At 46.4% G+C, this 18,407-nt stretch overlaps 1 protein-coding gene and 1 pseudogene across 4 annotated transcripts in view; both read left to right on the forward strand.

The window, feature by feature from the left end:
- The window catches only part of ATG5 (autophagy related 5), a 195,133-nt gene that overhangs the window by 142,940 nt on the left and 33,786 nt on the right, over window positions 1–18,407 (forward strand). Inside the window, exon 9 of one of the 4 annotated variants that reach the window (XM_070450032.1) lies at window positions 2,112–2,523. The exons of the other annotated variants lie outside the window; for them this stretch is intronic. Within the exon in view, the coding sequence (XP_070306133.1) occupies window positions 2,112–2,140 (29 nt within the window). The 3' untranslated portion in view covers window positions 2,141–2,523. Of the gene's footprint in view, window positions 1–2,111; window positions 2,524–18,407 lie in introns of those variants that run through there. 4 annotated transcript variants of the gene reach the window in all.
- LOC110128478 (small ribosomal subunit protein eS1-like) lies at window positions 3,432–6,465 on the forward strand (annotated as a pseudogene).

An 18,407-nucleotide genomic window follows, 5' to 3' on the forward strand; every position in this document is an offset into this window, starting at 1 on the left:
ACTTGGCCTTTCTGCCCTTGGGGGCTTCTAATCTAGTACCTGAACAATCACATAAAGAGTCTAATACAAAGTAGATCAAGACAAGGGAAGTTATATCCAGTATGTGAAATCAAAAACTTCTTAGAGGAAGTGACATCAGAGCTGAACCCTGAAAGCTGAGTGGGGTTTTTACTTTAGGGATGAAAGTAGGAAATGGAGTGAATTTTTAAAGAAATAGCGTGTCGGACATTTGACACATCAGGGGTCATGTGAGTTAGAAATGAAACAGTATTCTGGATCCACAGTGTGTGAAGGCTCTTGAATCGTTGGGAGTAGTGTGTTTGGGTGACTTGGTGAGACATTCGGGGCCATAAAAAGTTTAGAGGCTGGGGTGGGATATCAAGGCTAACTGAGTATGTAGGATGGATTAAAGTAGAGGCGGGTAGGAAATGAGGATTGTTTGCAGACCATGGGAGAAGAAGAGGTAAAAGTTAATCAGAACCTGAATCGTGACTCTGGCAATTGGGACAGAGGAAGGAGAGAATGTCCTAGTCATGGGAGAAGATAGAAATTCCACCAGTGGAGCCACAGTGTAAACATAGCATCCCGTGGGTCCATCCATCAGTCCCACCTTCCTCCACTCATTCCAGTATTTAAGATGTGTTGTATGTCTCCTGTAGCCAATAATCTGTCCCAGGTGCTGCCCCAAAGGCAAGCATCATGACATTTGAGGAAAGATGACTGTGTTAACCAAGAGGCAAATGTTAAGTCCTGTAAGAGAAGCATGGCTGAAGAACTACAGGCTAAAGAGGGAGGAAGATGGCACCCAGCTGCAGCCACAGAGCCTTCGAGAGAAGATGACGTGGGGTCATTGTTTAACTTGTAGGTGGCAAATTTAAAAGGAGAGGGGCCTTTGCGTCTCTAACTACCAATGAAACTTCATCTCATCCCAGTACATACACACCCCCACCCTCACCCACACATCTAGCCACCACACACACACACACACACAGTCAGCTGGAGCCGGCTGACTTGAACCCCACAATGACAAACATGGAGGAATAGTTATTCCTGCAAATGCTCAGTTGCGTTGTTCTGGAAGACAACTGGGTAGCCCTGGAGACACTGGCTTCCTTCACTCACCTCCCTGACTGACCACCCGAGCTGTGACTGTTTTCGTGACCACACAGCATCGTTTTTGTTCAGCCACCACCAGACCAGCCAAGGGCCGACTAGGCCAACAGGGCTCTTCCTCCTTCCCCCTCGGTTCTGGGTAAGCACACATCTTCCACCCTTACTTTAAAGGCAGACAATTTGTTTTTATCATTTGCCAACACAGCTGAGGATGATTATTAATTAATCAAAAACACTGACTTTTAACTTCCCACGCTCTCTCCAGAGATGCTCCAGTGACAGCGTGCATCTGGACTTCAGAGCTGTTTAGATAGAAGTGGGCACCATGCAGCAAAGACTTGGGTTTTTTTTTTTCCTGGTTTATTCTTTTTTAAAACACAACTCTAGTTTAATCCCATTTAGCCAGTAAACTTGATTTTAAGGTGGTCCCATTTTGTGGGGTTTTCTGTTGGTCTTTTTTATACAGCTTCCTTTGAAACCAGAAATGCTGTGTCAGGATTTCACAAAAAGGAAAATAAGTTCAGAGCGTTTTCTGTTCATCAAAAGCTCAAACTGAAGCACACGAGCAGCATGTTTCCATGAATAATGAAACACCATTGTCCTCCTCTGCTGGTGATCTTATGTGCCCTCCAAAGGCAAGGTCTCAGCAAGGAATACCTAACAGCTGCCGCAAGCAAGTCTGAAATGTTACAGTTGAAACATCACAGCAAAGGCTGATGTGATTCAATGGGCTGAGGTTTAAGCGACAGTCACTGTTCCCCTGGCTTCTAAGATGGCGCTGCTGAGGAGTCATCCTCCCCACTCTGAACTTGAGCTTTGTGGCGGTACGGTGGTTTTCAGTGAAAAAAGAAAGGGGCGGCAGAAGATCGCTCGCCTCAAATTACACATCAAAGCCTGATGGCTACCTCTAGAGTGAGACGGGGGTGGGGGCGGGGGGTGGGCGCCCTTGGCTTCACCACTTGGCAGAGGCTAGAGTAAAAACTCCAATGCCTTTCCAGGGGCTGTACCAACTGACAGAAGATTTTAAGCAAAACCAAGTTTGGGAGGCAAGTGATCTTCCCTTCCATTCAGCGAGGCCCACATCTTCAAAATCTCAGTGAAGACTGCTGGGAGTGCATTGTCTTGTAAGCGCAACTGTGCCGACTTGGGAAAGGCGTTTTGTGAAACTTGGAGTGGAGTCCCCCTCCCCTCCGCAGGAGCCTGCTCCCCCTCCCGCCACTCCTCTTCCCCCTGCTCAGTCGTCTGTGTCCCCCCAGCTCCTTTAAGACAACTCCTGGACTGGCCAGAGCTCAAACCGTCCAAGCTTTGTTCTCCTCTTTGCCCACCTGCCACCGGTCTCTTCGTCCTCATCATTGTTCTTCAACAGCTCCACTGGAGGCGTTCGAGGGAAATAAAAAGATAAAAACTCCAGCTTGTCACAGTCCATTTGCTTCTTGTCAGCAGCTCTGCTAAAAGGCAGAAGAGGAAGCTATTGGCCAAGATAAGAGTTTAGATAAGGTTTGGGGATTATCTGTAGAATTTCATTTATTCGAGGTTACCCTCCTGAGCACCTGAGGATAATGGGGGGAAGGGTGGGGTATGTTTATCAAGCACCTGTTTTTAGGAAGTTAAGAGCAAGATTCTACAGTCATTTCTAAGAGCTGGTCAAAATAAGTCGAGATAAAACTATCATAGCTACTTTATACCTTGTTGACATAAAACTAGCAAGCAGCTAACTCTCCACTCCATTGTTTAGCTCCCTGAAGCTGACTGACTCTGGAAGTGGAGAATTTCCTATCTCTTGTTAAGCAGGGAAAGAATTTAACTCACTTGGGTTAATAGGGGGTCCGTGACAGCCCTGCCAATTCCTTTGAATGGCTCGGAAGAAGCAAATTGAACAGAAAAGTTGAGGTCTTTGATTACAAGTAATAGAAAACAACTGAAACTAATTTAACTCAAAAAGATCAATTTATTGTAAAGACATAGCAGAGGACCTCAAGGGACCCAAGGGCCAAGTCTCGGCAAAGTGCTGAGGCTGAGGCTTTAGGTCTCTCAATCCACCTCGCATCCCCTCCTTAAAAAAACTGTCCATCCTCTTTGGACATCTCATTTACACCTTAACCCTTCCCCTTGTCCTACCCCTTCCCCTCTATATGCAGGGGAAAGCAGAGCTGATCCAAGCTCCCAAATTTCCACTTTCACAGGGCTAACCAGCAAAGAAACAAAGACCACTCTCTTCTGGTAACAGAAGAAAGAGCATCTGATTGGCCCAGCTTGAGAGATGTATCTACCTTTGGCCCAATCAGCTCTGATGGGAAGATGGGGTTGTGGTTATAAATATGGCTGCTGGTTCAGATAGAGCCAGTGCTCAGAAAAAGCGCGGGGTGATGGGGTAGGACAACTCAACATTTATTAATCCAGCAACAACAAAAAAGGGCCATTGTACCTGTTTTCTTCATATTTAAACACTCTAGAGGAAAATCTACACATGTAGGAAGACAGACAATTAAAATCTTTTAGTGCTAATTACTGTGAGGATAAAAACCCTGATTAGAATGAGCTCTTAGGAAATAACTAAAACAGCCCATCTCCAGTTGAATAGATAAATACATTAAGGATGGGCATAAAATGGAGCCCACAACACAGCGGTGAAAATTAATGAGCTACAGCTACACATTTCAATATGGAAGAGTCTTGAAAGTATAATGATGCATGAAAAAAGCAAGTCACAGAAAAATAAATCCAGATGTTTTAACTTATGTGAGGTTCAGAAACATGCAAAATTGGACAATGTATTATAATATAGTCTTCTATGTGTGCATGGTAAACTATAAAGAAAGAAAAGAAAGTTACAGACTAAATTCAGGTCACCTGTGAGGTGGAGAATGAAAATGTGCTTGGGAACAGATAAACGCAGAACTTCAAAATGTTCTTCAGTAATGTTCTATCTGTTAAGCTGAGTGGTAGATGTGATGGCACTAATTTTGTTATGATTTAATATGTACTTATGTACTCTTTATGTTCATATATTTTATAATTTATATATATATATAAATGAATGCCCTTATGCAAAATTCTGAGGAGGCCATTTCCCTGTCCTGGGTAACGGCCAGTGGTATTGTGCTTGCCTGATCGTGGGACAGTGGTGAGTAATTGCATTTGTCAAATGGTTTTCCAGTTTCTGTCCTTGTGACAACCACCCTGACAAGGAAAGTATCTGGGGTGGCCTGTCAGCACTGTGGCCCAGAGAGTGCCTAAGGTATAGCCAAGCTTTTCTTGGGTCCTTTTTCCTGGATGTCAAAGCAATTATTCACCTTTACTCCCAGGTCAAACGTCCCAACCATCTCTACTCAAGAAAGCTATCTACCTGTGAGCATTCCCATCAAAACATGATTACAGGGCCTAAGTTCCCACTTGAGCTGCACTTCCACCCTTTTGGCTCAGGGGCACCATAGCAGTTGTCAAGAACAAGCGCCATACAAAAGGAGGCAAAAAGGGAGCCAAGAAGAAAATGGTTGACCCATTTTCTAGGAAAGATTAGTATGATGTGAAAGCACCAGCTATGTTCAATATAAGAAATATTGGGAAAACACAGTCCATTGGAACTCAAGGAACCAAAATTGCATCTGATGGCCTCAAGGGTTATATTTTTGAATTGAGTCTTGCTGATCTGCAGAATGATGAAGTTGCATTTAGGAAATTCAAGCCAATTACTGAGGATGTTCAGGGAAAAAATCTGCCTGATTAACTTCCATGACATGGATCTTACCCAAGACGAAATGTGCTCCGTGGTCAAAAAATGTCAGACCATGATTGAAGCTCACATTGATGTCAAGACGACCGATGGTTACTTGTTTCATCTGTTCTGTGTAGGTTATACTAAAAAATGCAACAGTCAGATTTGGAAGACCACTTATGCCCAGCACCAGTAGGTGCATCAAATGCACACAAAGGTGATGGAAATCACAACCTGAGAGGTACAAATGACCGCAAAGAGGTGGTCAGTAAATTGATTCCGAACAGCATTGGAAAAGACATAGAAAAGACTTGCCAGTCTATTTATCTCCTCCATGATGTCTTCTTTAGAAAAGTAAAAGTGCTGAAGAATCCCAAGTGTGAATTGGGAAAACTCATAGAGTTACATAGTGAAGGTGGTAGTTCTGGAAAAGTGACTGGGCATGAGACTGGTGCCAAAGTTGAACAAGTCCAAGAATGTTTAAAGTGCAGCCTTTTAATGATGACAAAGAAGAGATCTTGTGAAAAGCAAAACCACGATTACAAACTGGCAGTTTCTTACAAGGTTAGACATAGAACTGCCATGCTGCCCAGCAGTTCTGTTCCTGGCGCATATCCCACAGAATTGAGAACAGGTACTTGCAAAGAGACTTGCACATCCATACACGTGGCATCATCACTCACAATAGCCAAAAAGTGGAAACAACCCTAGTGTCCCTGAACAGGTGAATGGATGAAGAGATATGGTGCATCCATAGAATGGAATATTATTCAGCCATGGGAAGGAATGGAATTCTGACACATGCTACATGTGGATGAACCCTGAAAACATTATGCTCAGTGAAGTAAGTCGGGCACAGAAGGATGAATATTGTGTGATGCCATTTATACAAGATAAACCAGCATGGGCAAATTCATAGACAGAGAATAGAATGGTAGTTACCAAGGGCTGGGAGAATGGGGAAGAGGAAGTTGTTGTTTGATGGGTACAGAATAATATCCAGAATATTTGTTGGGGATGATGAAAAGGTTTGGGTGTAGATAGCATGGTGGTTACACCACATTATAAATACTTTTAGTACCACTGAATTGTACACTTGCACATGTTAAGATGATAAATTGTTGTTGTTGTTCAGTGGCTCATTCATGTCCAACTCTTTGTGACCCCGTGGACTGCAGCATACCAGGCTTCCCTATCCTTCACCATCTCCTGGAGTTTGCTCAAACTCATGTCCATTGAGTCAGTGATACCATCCAACCATCTCATCCTCTGTTGTCCCCTTCTCCTCCTGCCCTCCATCTTTCCCAGCATCAGGGTATTTTCCAGTGAGTCAGCTCTTCACATCAGGTGGCCAAAGTATTGGAGCTTCAGCTTCAGCATCAGTCCTTCCAATGAATATTCAGAGTTGATTTCCTTTAGGATTGACTGGTTTGATCTCCTTGCAGTCCATGGGACTCTCAAGAGTCTTCTCTAACACCACAGTTTCAAAGCATCCATTCTTTGGTGCTCAGCCGTCTTTATGGTCCAACTCTCACTTCTCTACATGACTACTGGAAAAACTCTAGCTTTGACCATATGGACTTTTGTTGTTAAATATTGTGTTATGTGTATTTTACCACGGTTTTTAAAAACCACAGTTACAGAGCACTGGGAAAGACATACATTTGGACAGAGGAAAATGCTCCAGGGTAGGGGAAGGTAGATAAGGGCACAGCGTTTTCTTTCTGTGCTAGTTCCATACAGAGTATTGAGACATCACTTTACCTCCAGGCCAGTCAAAATGAGAACACATGTGTGCCTCAGGGCATGTGATACCATGGAGTCCCCTCTGTGCGGGAAGCAAGTACACAGGGCCAGTGCTGAGTCCCCAACTTCCTCCCGCCTGGACAGTAGAGGTGGGCCAGGGAGAGGACTTAATGCAGCTCTGTATTCCCAATTCGTCAACGCTACATTTGGCAGCTGGTTGTTGTTCAGTGTTTTGGAGGAAGCAAAGGAAAGATGTGTGTGGTTAAGAGCCATCTTCTGTTTTCTTTTAGTTTGCTGGGACCAAGTGGTTGCCTCTGACACGAAGAATGTCCTTCTTTGTTTAAACAGCAGAGATCATCCCCAGATCCACAGAATGGTGGGTGGGTCAGGAGTTGGGCTGTAGGTAACAACCTACAGCTGGAGGGGCCTGTGCCAAAAGGGGACCCCTGGAGGGAGCTGGGGCCTCGTACCAGGGGCCCAGGCCACGCTGTGACCTCTGAGGGCCCTGGGCCCTGGGGCCTTTGTCAGCCCCTCCCATCATCATCATGTCAATATTAAAATATTTTAAATGTAACTTTACATTCTGCAACATTCTTTCCTCTTTTAGACCAAATTTAATTGACTTTTGTGGGCCCGAAAAATTTCTTTTTTTTGAATGTGAGAAAAATATTTAAAGTTTCATAGGCCCCCCCACACGTATCTCTGCCCTAGCACTGTGCTTCCTGTGTGTAACCTGAGAGGGCCTGGAGCACACCTTCTTGACTTTCTTCCTCTCGGGGTTATTCTTCTGATGTAGGAAGAGACTTTGAGGTCATCTGTGTCACCTCCCGTGCAGGCAGGAGTCCCACTAAGGCAACCACCAGGGGGATCATGCAGTCTCTGCCTCCAGCCATGGGATCCAAGCAGCCCCTCTAAGTATAAGCAAGTTCTTAATATTGAGCCTTTGAGCGAAAGCCTTCATCCCTGTAACTTTCACCAGCTGCTTCTCATTGCACTCAACTGGGTCAGCACAGAGCAAGTTTTAAGTCCTTTAAAGATCTGACATGACTCCCATGTGTCATCTCTACCACTCAACCCAAGTTCTCTGCTCCAGGTTAAGCACCCTGAGACCTTGCGTGACAGAATCTATAAACCCTCATCTGCTGAGCACCCTCCTTTGGACAAATACTGATGTACCTCAGATGTGGTCTGATCTGACCACACCTGTTCACTCTGCTACAATGTCAGTCTTGTCACTTATTAGTAATAGACCACATGGTTGGCATATACTAACCTGTGATCAGTTACACCTCATGGTTCTTTGTTCCGTCCCAAACTGAAGTTGGGCTTCACTGGCAGGCTTCACCGGTGACTCAGTGGTAAAGAATTTGCCTACCAATGCAGGAGACACAGGTTTGATCCTTGGGTCAGGAAGATCCCTTGGAGAAGGAAATGGCAACCCAATCCAGTATTCTTGCCCAGGAAACCCCATGGACAGATGAGCCTGGAGTGCTACAGTTCATGGGATTGCAAAGAGTCAGACACAACTTAGCAACTCAAGCTGAAATTAACACAGTCTCTCCCAGTCTCTACTCAAGCCATTCATCTCTTCAGCTTGGAGACACGGTGTGTTGTCTTTGACTTGGTTCATTATGATCTGTCAAGATCTTTATTCTGGGACAGAGGCCATCCTTTCCATGTTCGGCTCTCCACAGATTTGACAAGTATGCTTTCTTGGTCTTAAACCCAACATGCAAGGGACCAAAACTTCTATTTTCAAATTTGCCATTGTTTTCCTGTTACTGAAGGTTGAGTCTGGACTCTGAAATGGCTGAAACAAAGACATTTTCATTTTGGTTTTGTGAGTGACTTTTGCATTCTAGGAAAGTAGCTCTTGGAGTCAATCTGTCCTTTGTTCTGGAAGGAACACTTTGATGATGATTTTCTTTTTTTTAAAAAGATATCAAGTATAGGGCTAGATGTTATGGGACAACCTTCCAGGAGAGATGATCTATCCTGGTCACGTGTGGTGGAACAGTGCTTTAGTGAGAGGAGGCTGGGAAAGGTAGTGATGATGAGGAAGGCCAGTGCCACTTCAGGCAGCTGATATCCACTTGAAGTCTCTTCTTCTGCTCTGTAATTCCTTTGTGTTAGGCCAGAGTTCTCAGTAAATGCTGTTAAGCTGTTGTTGTTTTCACTGTGTTTTGGAGAACCTTGAGGGTCCTTGGCGGGTAACCGAGGCAGCTGGTGCTGACCAAGAGTGAGAGACAATAAGAAATGACCAGACAAATCTGGGGACCAGGACACACTCCTCGGGAGTCCTCAGAAGGCAAGAGGTGGAATGGGGACACAGCTGGGTTTTCTGACATGGGTTATTCAGGGGAGGGTGGCCCGCAAGGGCAGGAGAATGTGGTTACACGAGCTCAGCCACAGCAGGACGTCTTTCAGTTAAATGTCAATTTAACATTCAATATGAGCGTGTAAGTAACATGCTCTGGGTGCAGACTCACACCTGGGGGGTTCAACTAGCCCCACACCACTCTAGCTGTCTTGTTCTCATCCTACCCACTTCCCTTCATCTTTATGTTCTGTAGATTTGGGGGGTTTCTTTTTGATCACAAAAGTTATCTGTATTCCTCATGAAAATCCAAATGATCCAGAAGCCAACTGGAAAATATTTTATCCAATGTTATATTAAAATCAAGATGCACCAGGCCTATGTTATCTGCCAGCTCTCTTTGGCAAGGAGGCGCCTGTTGGCTTGGCAGGCTCTCTGCCTTCTTGTCAGCACTGGCTCCCTGTCCCAACTCTGGAGTGTGGTCCTGAGGCCCACGACCTTAAGTATCTGAACAGGATGTGAGCAGACACCTGAACTAGCAGGAGAATCCTGTTTGCTTTTAAGTTCCTCGAGGTGGTAGTGTCCCTTAGCAATAGTATTGGAGGTTGCAGCCAGGGTTTTGAGTGGGAATGGATATCACATCTAAAGAATACCCTGTTACTGTGTATGGGAAAATGTAGACTTTTAAATTTCTACACAGGAGGTAGTAGAGATCTGTTGCTTTTTGGGGGGTTGGTGGGGGGCGAGGGGGGGTGGGGGTGGGTTGCTGTGCTGCATGGCTTGTGGGATCTTAGTTCTCCCACCAGGTGCTGAACTTGGGCCCTCGGCAGTGAGAACAGAGTCCTAACCACTGGACTGCCAGGGACTTCCTGAGACCTGTTGCTTTCAACTTCCTTACATCCTTTCCTCTTTTGCAGACAGTGCCCCACTTCTCTTTTGGGGAACCACTTCTCCCACATCCTTGACCCCAGTGGTATGTGATGGGCCACCTCTATGCCCTGGCTCTTTGAGTGAGCATGTAACCTAGACCTAGACAATCAGAGAGGGTCAGGCGGGTCCGTGGGCCAGCCACGGTCAGTCCCAGGCTTTTTGCCTGTGTTATCAGTAAAGAAGGGACTTTACCTGCAGGACTGCTCCACCGGGAGAAGTCAGCCTGAATCCAAGTGTCCACCTTTGCCCCCACAGAGAAGCCCTGTGTCAGGCTGGGAGATCGGGAAACTCAGGTGCCAGTGACACTGTTTGCTTATAGGAATCCCACTGTACCTGAAGCCATCCCTGGAATTCTCCATCCAAACCAATTTGAATGGAGTTTCTGTCACTGACAACTAAGATGCTAGAATAAGGTTATTCTTTTGACAACTGCACTAAAAAATATCTTCCTTGAGAAAATAACTGGCTTTGTAGTTGTATTTTGTTTATTCCTTGCTGAATTTATCAATTATTAGATATAATGAGTAGAAGAGATCAAATGAGGCCATTTTGAATGATTGTACAAGTGACATTTGGGGGTTTTAAGTTCATATAAATTTTATAATACTCAGGCAACAATAGGGCAAGGTAAACATAAGGATAAGTGATTCCCATGCAGTGTCCAAATTATTGGAAAAACATTCAGTTCTTTAGTTTATGACAGTTATATTAACTATCCCTGTCAACTCCCAGATAGTTTAAGTGATAAACTGTCTTGCCAATGCAGAAGCCGCAGGTTCGATCCCTGGGCGGGGGAGATCCCCTGGAGGAGAAAATGGCAACCCACTCCAGTATTCTTGCCTGGGAAATGCCACGCTTGGACAGAGGAACCTGGTGGCTTACAGTCCATGGGGTCTCAGAGTCAGACACGACTGAGCATGCAGGCGCTACAGTGGGGACAGACACTGATCCAGAAGACCCAGAGGCTTGAGCCTTCGGGAGGCAGTGTCTGGGAGCATTTGAGTCACCTGAGAGTATCACCTCCTTAGTTCAAACTGCAACAAAGAAAGGAAGTATATCAGACTAACTGTGTGTGCGCGCGTGTGCTAAGGCGCTTCAGTCGTGTCTGTGATTCTGTGCATTCCCTATGGACTGTAGCCTGCCAGGCTCCTCTGTCCATGGGATTCTCCAGGCAAGAATACTGGAGTGGGTAGCCATGGCCTCCTCCAGGGTACTTTACATTAAATGCAGTTAAATGCATTCAAATGCAGTTAAATATGGGACATATTGCCTTTCGTCACAGAGTGAACACAGCACCTCCAGTAATCATCTGGTTTAGATATTATCGGTGCCACAGTTCATGTATCATTTTTTCCTGAACTTCTGGGAAAATGCCTTTTTTTGCAGTGTGTGTGTGTGTAAGTTTGATTTTCTTAAGCCTTTGTTGACAGACAGGTATGATCCAGGCCTCAGATTAGGAGACAGGGAAGCCCAAATTTTATTTCTGGTATGATACAGAGTCCTCGTGTGGCCTTGAAAAAGCCATTTAACCTCGTGGCCTCAGTTTCCCTGTCTGAAAACTAAGGCTCATAATCCAAATCTAGATACCTCCCTGGGCTGCTGTGTGCATTAATTACTGTTTATTGTGCAAGTGGAAGTTGGCTGTGTTAATTATTATTATCATTTCTGGGTCTTCCAGCCAAGTTGAAGCCAAGCCCTTGCCTCGCTTTTAGTTCCTGAGATCTGACAAGGTACAGCCCCAGGCTGTGAGGAGGACCATAAATCAAGGCTAATCGGCAGATTTATGCGTATCTCACCACAAGGGACTGGCCCCAGGAGGCTCTGCCAGCCACAGGCTTCGGTTCTGGGGTTCCAGGGCAGCCCAGAGACCCACAGGCTTTACCGGGACATTGTTCTAACAGAGCAAGTGTTGTGAGGCTGCTGCCACACTCCTGTCCCTCACCTCTTTGTGTACCTGCCATTTAATTTACTAAGGAGTCTGGAGATCAATAAGAGATGCTTACCCTGTCATTAACACAAGGCCCTAAATTGCAAGTTACAGGTGGAGAAGCTTCAGAAGTATTGTGATCACTCATGAAGAAAGATGACTAATCGCTTTCTTCTGGTCACTTATTTGGCATATGACTTTGGTTTCTACTCTCTAAGTACAACAGTTATCAGATTTCCATGTAAGTAGGGAGCTGACGATTGGTACACACAGCTCCCTGGACTACACCTGCGGGTTCTGCTGCTTTATCTAGTCCCAGACGCCTCATAGTGATTTTCCCCGCCACCATTTAAAGTTCAGGATGTGGGTGAAGGAGAGAAAGCTCACCTCACCCCACCTTCTGCCATTTCCATCCCCATCAGCAACAGGATCACTGTTGAGCCTCCAGGAGGCACCCTGCTTTTAACCCTTTGCAGGAAGGCTAATCTCACATCCAGGGCAAGTTGGATAAACAGTTCCAGCAGGTTTGGATCTTGGCCACGTGCAGAACCCTAGAACCGATTGGGGCAACAGTGCCCCAATCCATGAGTGCCTGGAAGAACAGAAGGGCACAGATGCATCCCATATCCAGTATCACCTCACTCGGCAGGGGCTGGAACAATCTGATTTTAGGGAAATCCTAAGCCCCCAGTAAAGCATCGTGATTAACCTACCGAGGACTGAATCCCATTGTCCAAATGCAGGTCACATCCCTGCTAGTGTGCTTGATATCCTTGTCAAGGAACGTGCCCACATCTGTTCACACTGATTCATAACCGTCTCCTTCCAAATTTAGTTCTTGATGCTGATACCAGCAGCCCCCATTCACCCCACAAGCCCCAGCCCTCACTTTCCCTGCCTCTGCAGTCCCCCCTTCGAACCAGCAGGTCCCGCCCAGCTCTTTTGTCTGCTCAGCACAGCAGGCAGACAGCAGGGGTACTGGTGAGTGCTAGTTAACTAATTAATGATTATAAAGCACTTTGAAAGCATAAAGAACTAGATAAATGCCAAGTATTATTGTTATTAATGCTGAGGAGGCTGTTTAGTCATCCTTGGCCTTGAACTCAACTCACTGCCCCCACTGTGGCCGCAGGCTGATCTGTGAACTAGGATGAGAACCCTCCTCCTCCTTGCAGGCGCTGTTTCACACTGAGTCAGTGACCAAGGTGAAGGGCAGGGGCCAGGAAACCTCTCCTCGTCTCCCACCTGCTCTCGAAGCACTGCCTGCTTTGCGGCTGTCATGCTAACATTTACCGAAAGCCAGGCTCTGAAACTGCCTCTCTTGTTTCCCATTCACCTGTTTGAGTTCTTGATTATGGTGATTAGGGCATCTCTGTGTGCGCACAGGATGGATACCAGAGTCAAGCCCTACTTTGCATTAGCGGCCCGACTCACTTGTTCACATGATCTGACCATTCTCTTGTTTGCGTATTTTTAAGGGCTGCACTCTTCTCTAGATGCCCCTAAGGACATGTGCTCATTTGACAGAACACTTTGTGCTGGAGAAGGCAGGTGATGCTTTCTGCATTTCATAGACATAAGAGCCAGGGGCCTCTGGATCCTGATGATGGGATCAAGGTGTGCCCAGCTCTCTTGCACCCCACACTCAGCAGTGCCCTCTGCCAGCAGCAGACCCCAGACATCTGGCAGGATGTTCCAGGAGATGGTGAAGAGCCTCCAAAACACAAGACCTTAGAATTCATCCATGTAATGGCCTCCCTTCAAAGATGACAAAACTGAGGTCCCCAGAAGTCAAATTACTGGTCTAAGGTGACAGTGCCAGTGAAGGAGTGAGGCTTGAGGCCAGCCTTTGGCCGGGCTTCTTCCTTCTTCAGTAGCCATTTATAGTTCAGAGTGGTGAGGCTTCAGGTGGCTTCATATTCTTTGTACTTTTCTGTGTTTTCCATATTTTCCTTCTGAAACAATAGACACGATCTGAAAGCAAATGATTGCTCTAAGTGAACAACCACGGGTGTGGAGTGCTGCCTTCCTCTTCCCGAGTGCAGAACTCTTCTTGGGTGAATAGATGATCTTTCAGTGGAGGCTCAGAGGGGGCAGGCATTGCTGGTTTTCTTAGTGCTTTGAACTGCCATAAGAAAACACCACAGTCTAGGTGGCTTATAAACACCAGGAATGTACAGCTCCCAGTTCTGTAGGTTGGAAGTCTGCAATCAGGTTACCCCATGGTCCGATGAGGGCTTTCTTCCAGTCTGCAGACTTGTGGCCTCATGCAAAAGGGGCTGGGGCGCTGTGGAGGCTCCCCTTTAAAAAAAATTTATTTATTTTAATTGGAGAGTAATTACTTTACAATATTGTGGTGGTTTTTTCCCATACATCGACATGAATCAGCCATGGGTGCACATGTGTCCCCCCATCCTGAATCCCCTCCTATCTCCCTCCCCACCCCATCCCTCTGGGTTGTCCCAGAGCACCGACTTGAGTGCCGTACTTCATGCATCAAACTTGCACTGGTTATCTATTTCACATATGGTAACATACATGCTTCAATGCTGTTCTCTCAAATCATCCCACCCTCACCTTCTCCCACAGAGTCCAAAAGTCTGTTCTTAACATCTGTGTCTCTCTTGCTGTCTTGCATATAGGGTCATCATTACAGTCTTTCTAAGTTCCATATATATGCATTAATATACTGTATTGGTGCTTCTCTTTCTGACTTACTTCACTCTGTATATTAGGCTCCAGTTTCATCCACCTCATTAGAATTGACTCAATGCATTCTTTTTTATAGCTGAGTAATATTCCATTGTGTATATGTACCACAGCTGTCTTATCCATTCATCTGCTGATGGACGTCTAGATTGGTTCCATGTCCTGGCTATTGTAAACAGCGCCGTGGTGAATGTTGGGGTACATGTGTCTCTTTTAGTTCTGGTTTTGGAGGCCTCTTTTTAAAGAGCACTAATCCCATTCATGAGGGCTCTACCTTCACAACCTACGCACCTCCCAATCCTAACACATCACACTTGGCATTAAGGTTTCAACGTACAAATTTGGGGGCACACACACCTTCAAACCATGGCACTGGCTGTCTTGTCCCAGCTTAGTTCGCTGAAGGAGGCATCTCAGCAGACCTAGTACTTGTTTCTAGGTCTACACCCTCAAAGGTGGGGCCATGTGGCCTGGGGGTGGGAGGGACAGTTGATCTGAACCTACAACTGGGGCACAGCCTCTCCAGAGAGGGCCACTGCCGCCGTGATGACAGCCTCAGAAAGCTTTTGAAGGGCCCTTCGATGACTGAGATCCAGCTACCACCACACGCTGTGCATGCTTCTAACCAAGATCTGTGGCCTAGCGCTGTGGCCTGAGGTGCTGTGGGATTTCTTTTTTTAAGTAAGTTTATTACGTAGCTCCATGTTTAAAAACTGCAGCTTCAAGATACATCGAAGGTCAAACTTGCACGAAGAATGCAGGCCTGGCCTAGAGTGGAGCTAGAAAGCAGAGAAGCCGGCAAAGCCTCAGGTTCCACCCTCTCTGCCCCAACTCAATTTACAGCAGCCCCACGAGTGGGCCCACAGCCCTGGGCACAGGGGTGGGTGATGTAGGCACCGCTGGCATTCTCCTCTTGCACTTCTGAGCAGATGCTTTATCCCAAAGAATTCGGGAGCATCTGGAAGAAGCAGAGGAGAGACAGCATCCAGAGAAGAACTGCTAGAGGTGAGTCTGTCTCAGGAAAGGCATCAGACCCACTGCTGAGGGTTAAAGTAAGGCAGGCACATCCCAGAAAAATCAACCTGCCCCTTGGAGTTTTCTGGAATGAGCTGTAGCATAATTCACATGGCCAAGTGATACAAAAGAAAAATGAGCTTCTGAAAACCAGAATCACCACCCAGCACCATCCCTCTCTTCCCTTTTCGGCACGCTTACAGTGTATGGGGCACGATTATGTATAGTCTTCCATTTAACCCTCACATTGAGCAAGGAGCACACTTTTACAGATGTGGAAGCTAAGGCACAGAGAAGTTAAGAGGCCTGCCCAAGGATGCACAGATGGCCTGTGCTAGAACTGGAATTCGAACTGTGTCATCCTGTCTCCAAAGCCCAGACTCTTCACCTCTGGTGTTTACAGACCACAGTCTCATCAACTCCTCTGTAATTAAGGCAGCCCTCTCAGTCTGAAGTTTCAGTGGAAGTAGGAAACATTTGGGAATCTCTTGGCCTAAAAGAATTGCCCAAGAGATGCTAGAAAGGCCAAGGGGCTGGTTGAGTCGTCTGATGCAGGCTTCTTACCGGGGTGGTGCTCTTGGTGAGAGAAGGAAGTACGCAGAGGAGCTTCAGTCCTGAAGAACAGTGTCTGTGCGGGGCCCCTGTCCTCAAGACACGGCAAGCCAGGCTGGCTCAGCACGGACAACGGCTCCTGGAGAATGGTGTCAGTTGCCCGAGGTTTGAACACCATTTCCACTTCCATCAAAATCCTCTGTTTTAATCAGTTGGTTTTGACAAGCATCAAGGCACAGATGCTGGAGAAAGGGGATTTCTGAAATGTCACCACATGTTTAAAAGGTTATGTGCAGGCTCTTGTGTCATGTTTAGCTGGACCTGGCTGACTCCCCCATCCCGCCACCAGCGATATTTAACAGGCATGTTCTTGTGCATAACCTCTGTTAGGAATTTGGGCCTCTGCCCTGAACACGGGTTCTGCTTCGCCTGTACCTCATCAACATGATTCCTCCCCACGGAAGAGCGTGGACAGCAGGGAGTCTCAGAAGCACAAGGCTCACCTACAGAAAAGACTTTCATCCGGCCATCTCAAAGCACCGGCAGACAGTAATTAATCCCCACAACGCCTGCGCTTGGACGGCGGGTGTGACCACCCAGTTTTTATAGATTGGGGCCAGCAGGCACAGGGTGACGTTCGTTAAAGGACTTTCTTCAGGCGGCATCTCCCTGGTGAAGCTGGGACCGGCTTGGGGGCCGTCCTGCCTCTGAAGTGGGTGAGAGACAGAGAGAGTGAGTGGAAGCCAGGCCCCTGTCACTTGGCCACCTTCCCCTCCCCAGGACATTACGTTCCCCAGCTCACACTGTGGCTGTGAGCGGGGTGGGGGAGGGGGGTCTCAAGAAGATTCTCAAAGAGTCAAGAAACCAAAGGCAGGGTGAGGAGTAGAAGAGAAAGAGAATGAAAAGCAAAAATAGAGCAGGAGGAGGTTAGAGGTTCTCTCTGACTTCCTGTAAGTATAATCCGACAGGCCACATGTGAGGGAAACCAAATGTCATGCGAAGCAGTGAAATTGTCACCCTCAGGAGGGGGGCCTTGTTAGGCGAAAGGTCAGAATAATCCCTTCTCTAGCAAAGCACAAGTCCCGATGCTATTTTTAGAAACTCCTAGAATTTGCCACCTATTTTTAGAAACTCCTAGAATTTGCCACCACAGTGTAGTATGAGAAGAACCAGAGTTACAGTTCATCGCTCTGGAGTGCAGAGTCACAATTCTCTCCACCGTGGCTAATGGGCTTCTGAGAAGTGATCAGAACAGATGTTAGTAAAGTGATCACACCTCCAGCACACTGGGGCTCCTCGTGGTTACAGAGCTTGGTAGAAAGGATCAGGGCAAGCAAGTCATGACCCTCCTGAGCAGTGGTTAGGAATGTGGGCATTTTAGTCCTGCTGAGCTGAGCTCCATTCCCATCCCCACCTCCCACTAGAGCTGGGTCACCTGGGTAAGTGGTCTGATCTCTCTAGCCTCAGTTTTCTCATCTGTTAATTGGAACTAGTCATGCCCTCCCTCCTGGGATGGTTTGAAGAGTTATCTGCAACAATACTAGTTCCTAATACACATACAGTGAACAGCAGCTGTTATGTTCTTAGCTTGTATATACTGGTTTTTCTTTACTAAGAGGACACCTCCTGTACATGACAGGAACAAATGAGAGAATGCTTCTATAGGGTTACTGAAAGATACCATTCTTAGCTGGTTCAGAGTGTCTCCACATTCCAAGTCTACGAACCGTGACTGATATTGCTTGGCCTAGAACACCCTGGGTTTTCTTTCCCTTGGGACTAACATGGACCAGAATGACAGCCAGGACCGTCCAGGCCTGATCCATCCAGTCATCTGAAAACACTCCCATGGTTTTTCAAGAGGATCAGCATTATTTCTCTTCTAGGCTTCCCTCAGATGGCAAAGAATCTGCCTGTAATGCAGGAGACCTGGGTTCGATCCCTGGGTTGGGAAGATCCCCTGGAGGAGGGCATGGCAACCCACTCCGGTATTCTTGCCTGGAGAGTCCCCTTGGACAAAGGAGCCTGGACTACAGACCATAAGGTCACAAAGTGTCAGACCCGACTGTTAGGATCCTGCCAGCCTCTGGTCACATTTTCATCAACTGATCAATACACAACTGCGGGTTATGTGTGGTTCTTTATAAAGACACCTAACTTAATAGAAATTGATTCATTAAAACTGAACTCACAGCCAATAGCACTATAACTCATGCCTGAGTAAAACTTCTCTAACACACGTATTTCCTCTGTAAGGAACATCACACCCCTCTTGCACTTAGAAACACGAGGCAGCTCTTCAGCACTGTGTGTGGGGCCATTTTAAACAGGGAAATTACTAACAAAAAGCACAAAGAGGCACATAATGTGTACTGAAATAGACT

The sequence above is a fragment of the Odocoileus virginianus genome, chromosome 19 (assembly GCF_023699985.2).
Source record: "Odocoileus virginianus isolate 20LAN1187 ecotype Illinois chromosome 19, Ovbor_1.2, whole genome shotgun sequence".
Classification (NCBI taxonomy): Eukaryota; Metazoa; Chordata; class Mammalia; order Artiodactyla; family Cervidae; genus Odocoileus; species Odocoileus virginianus.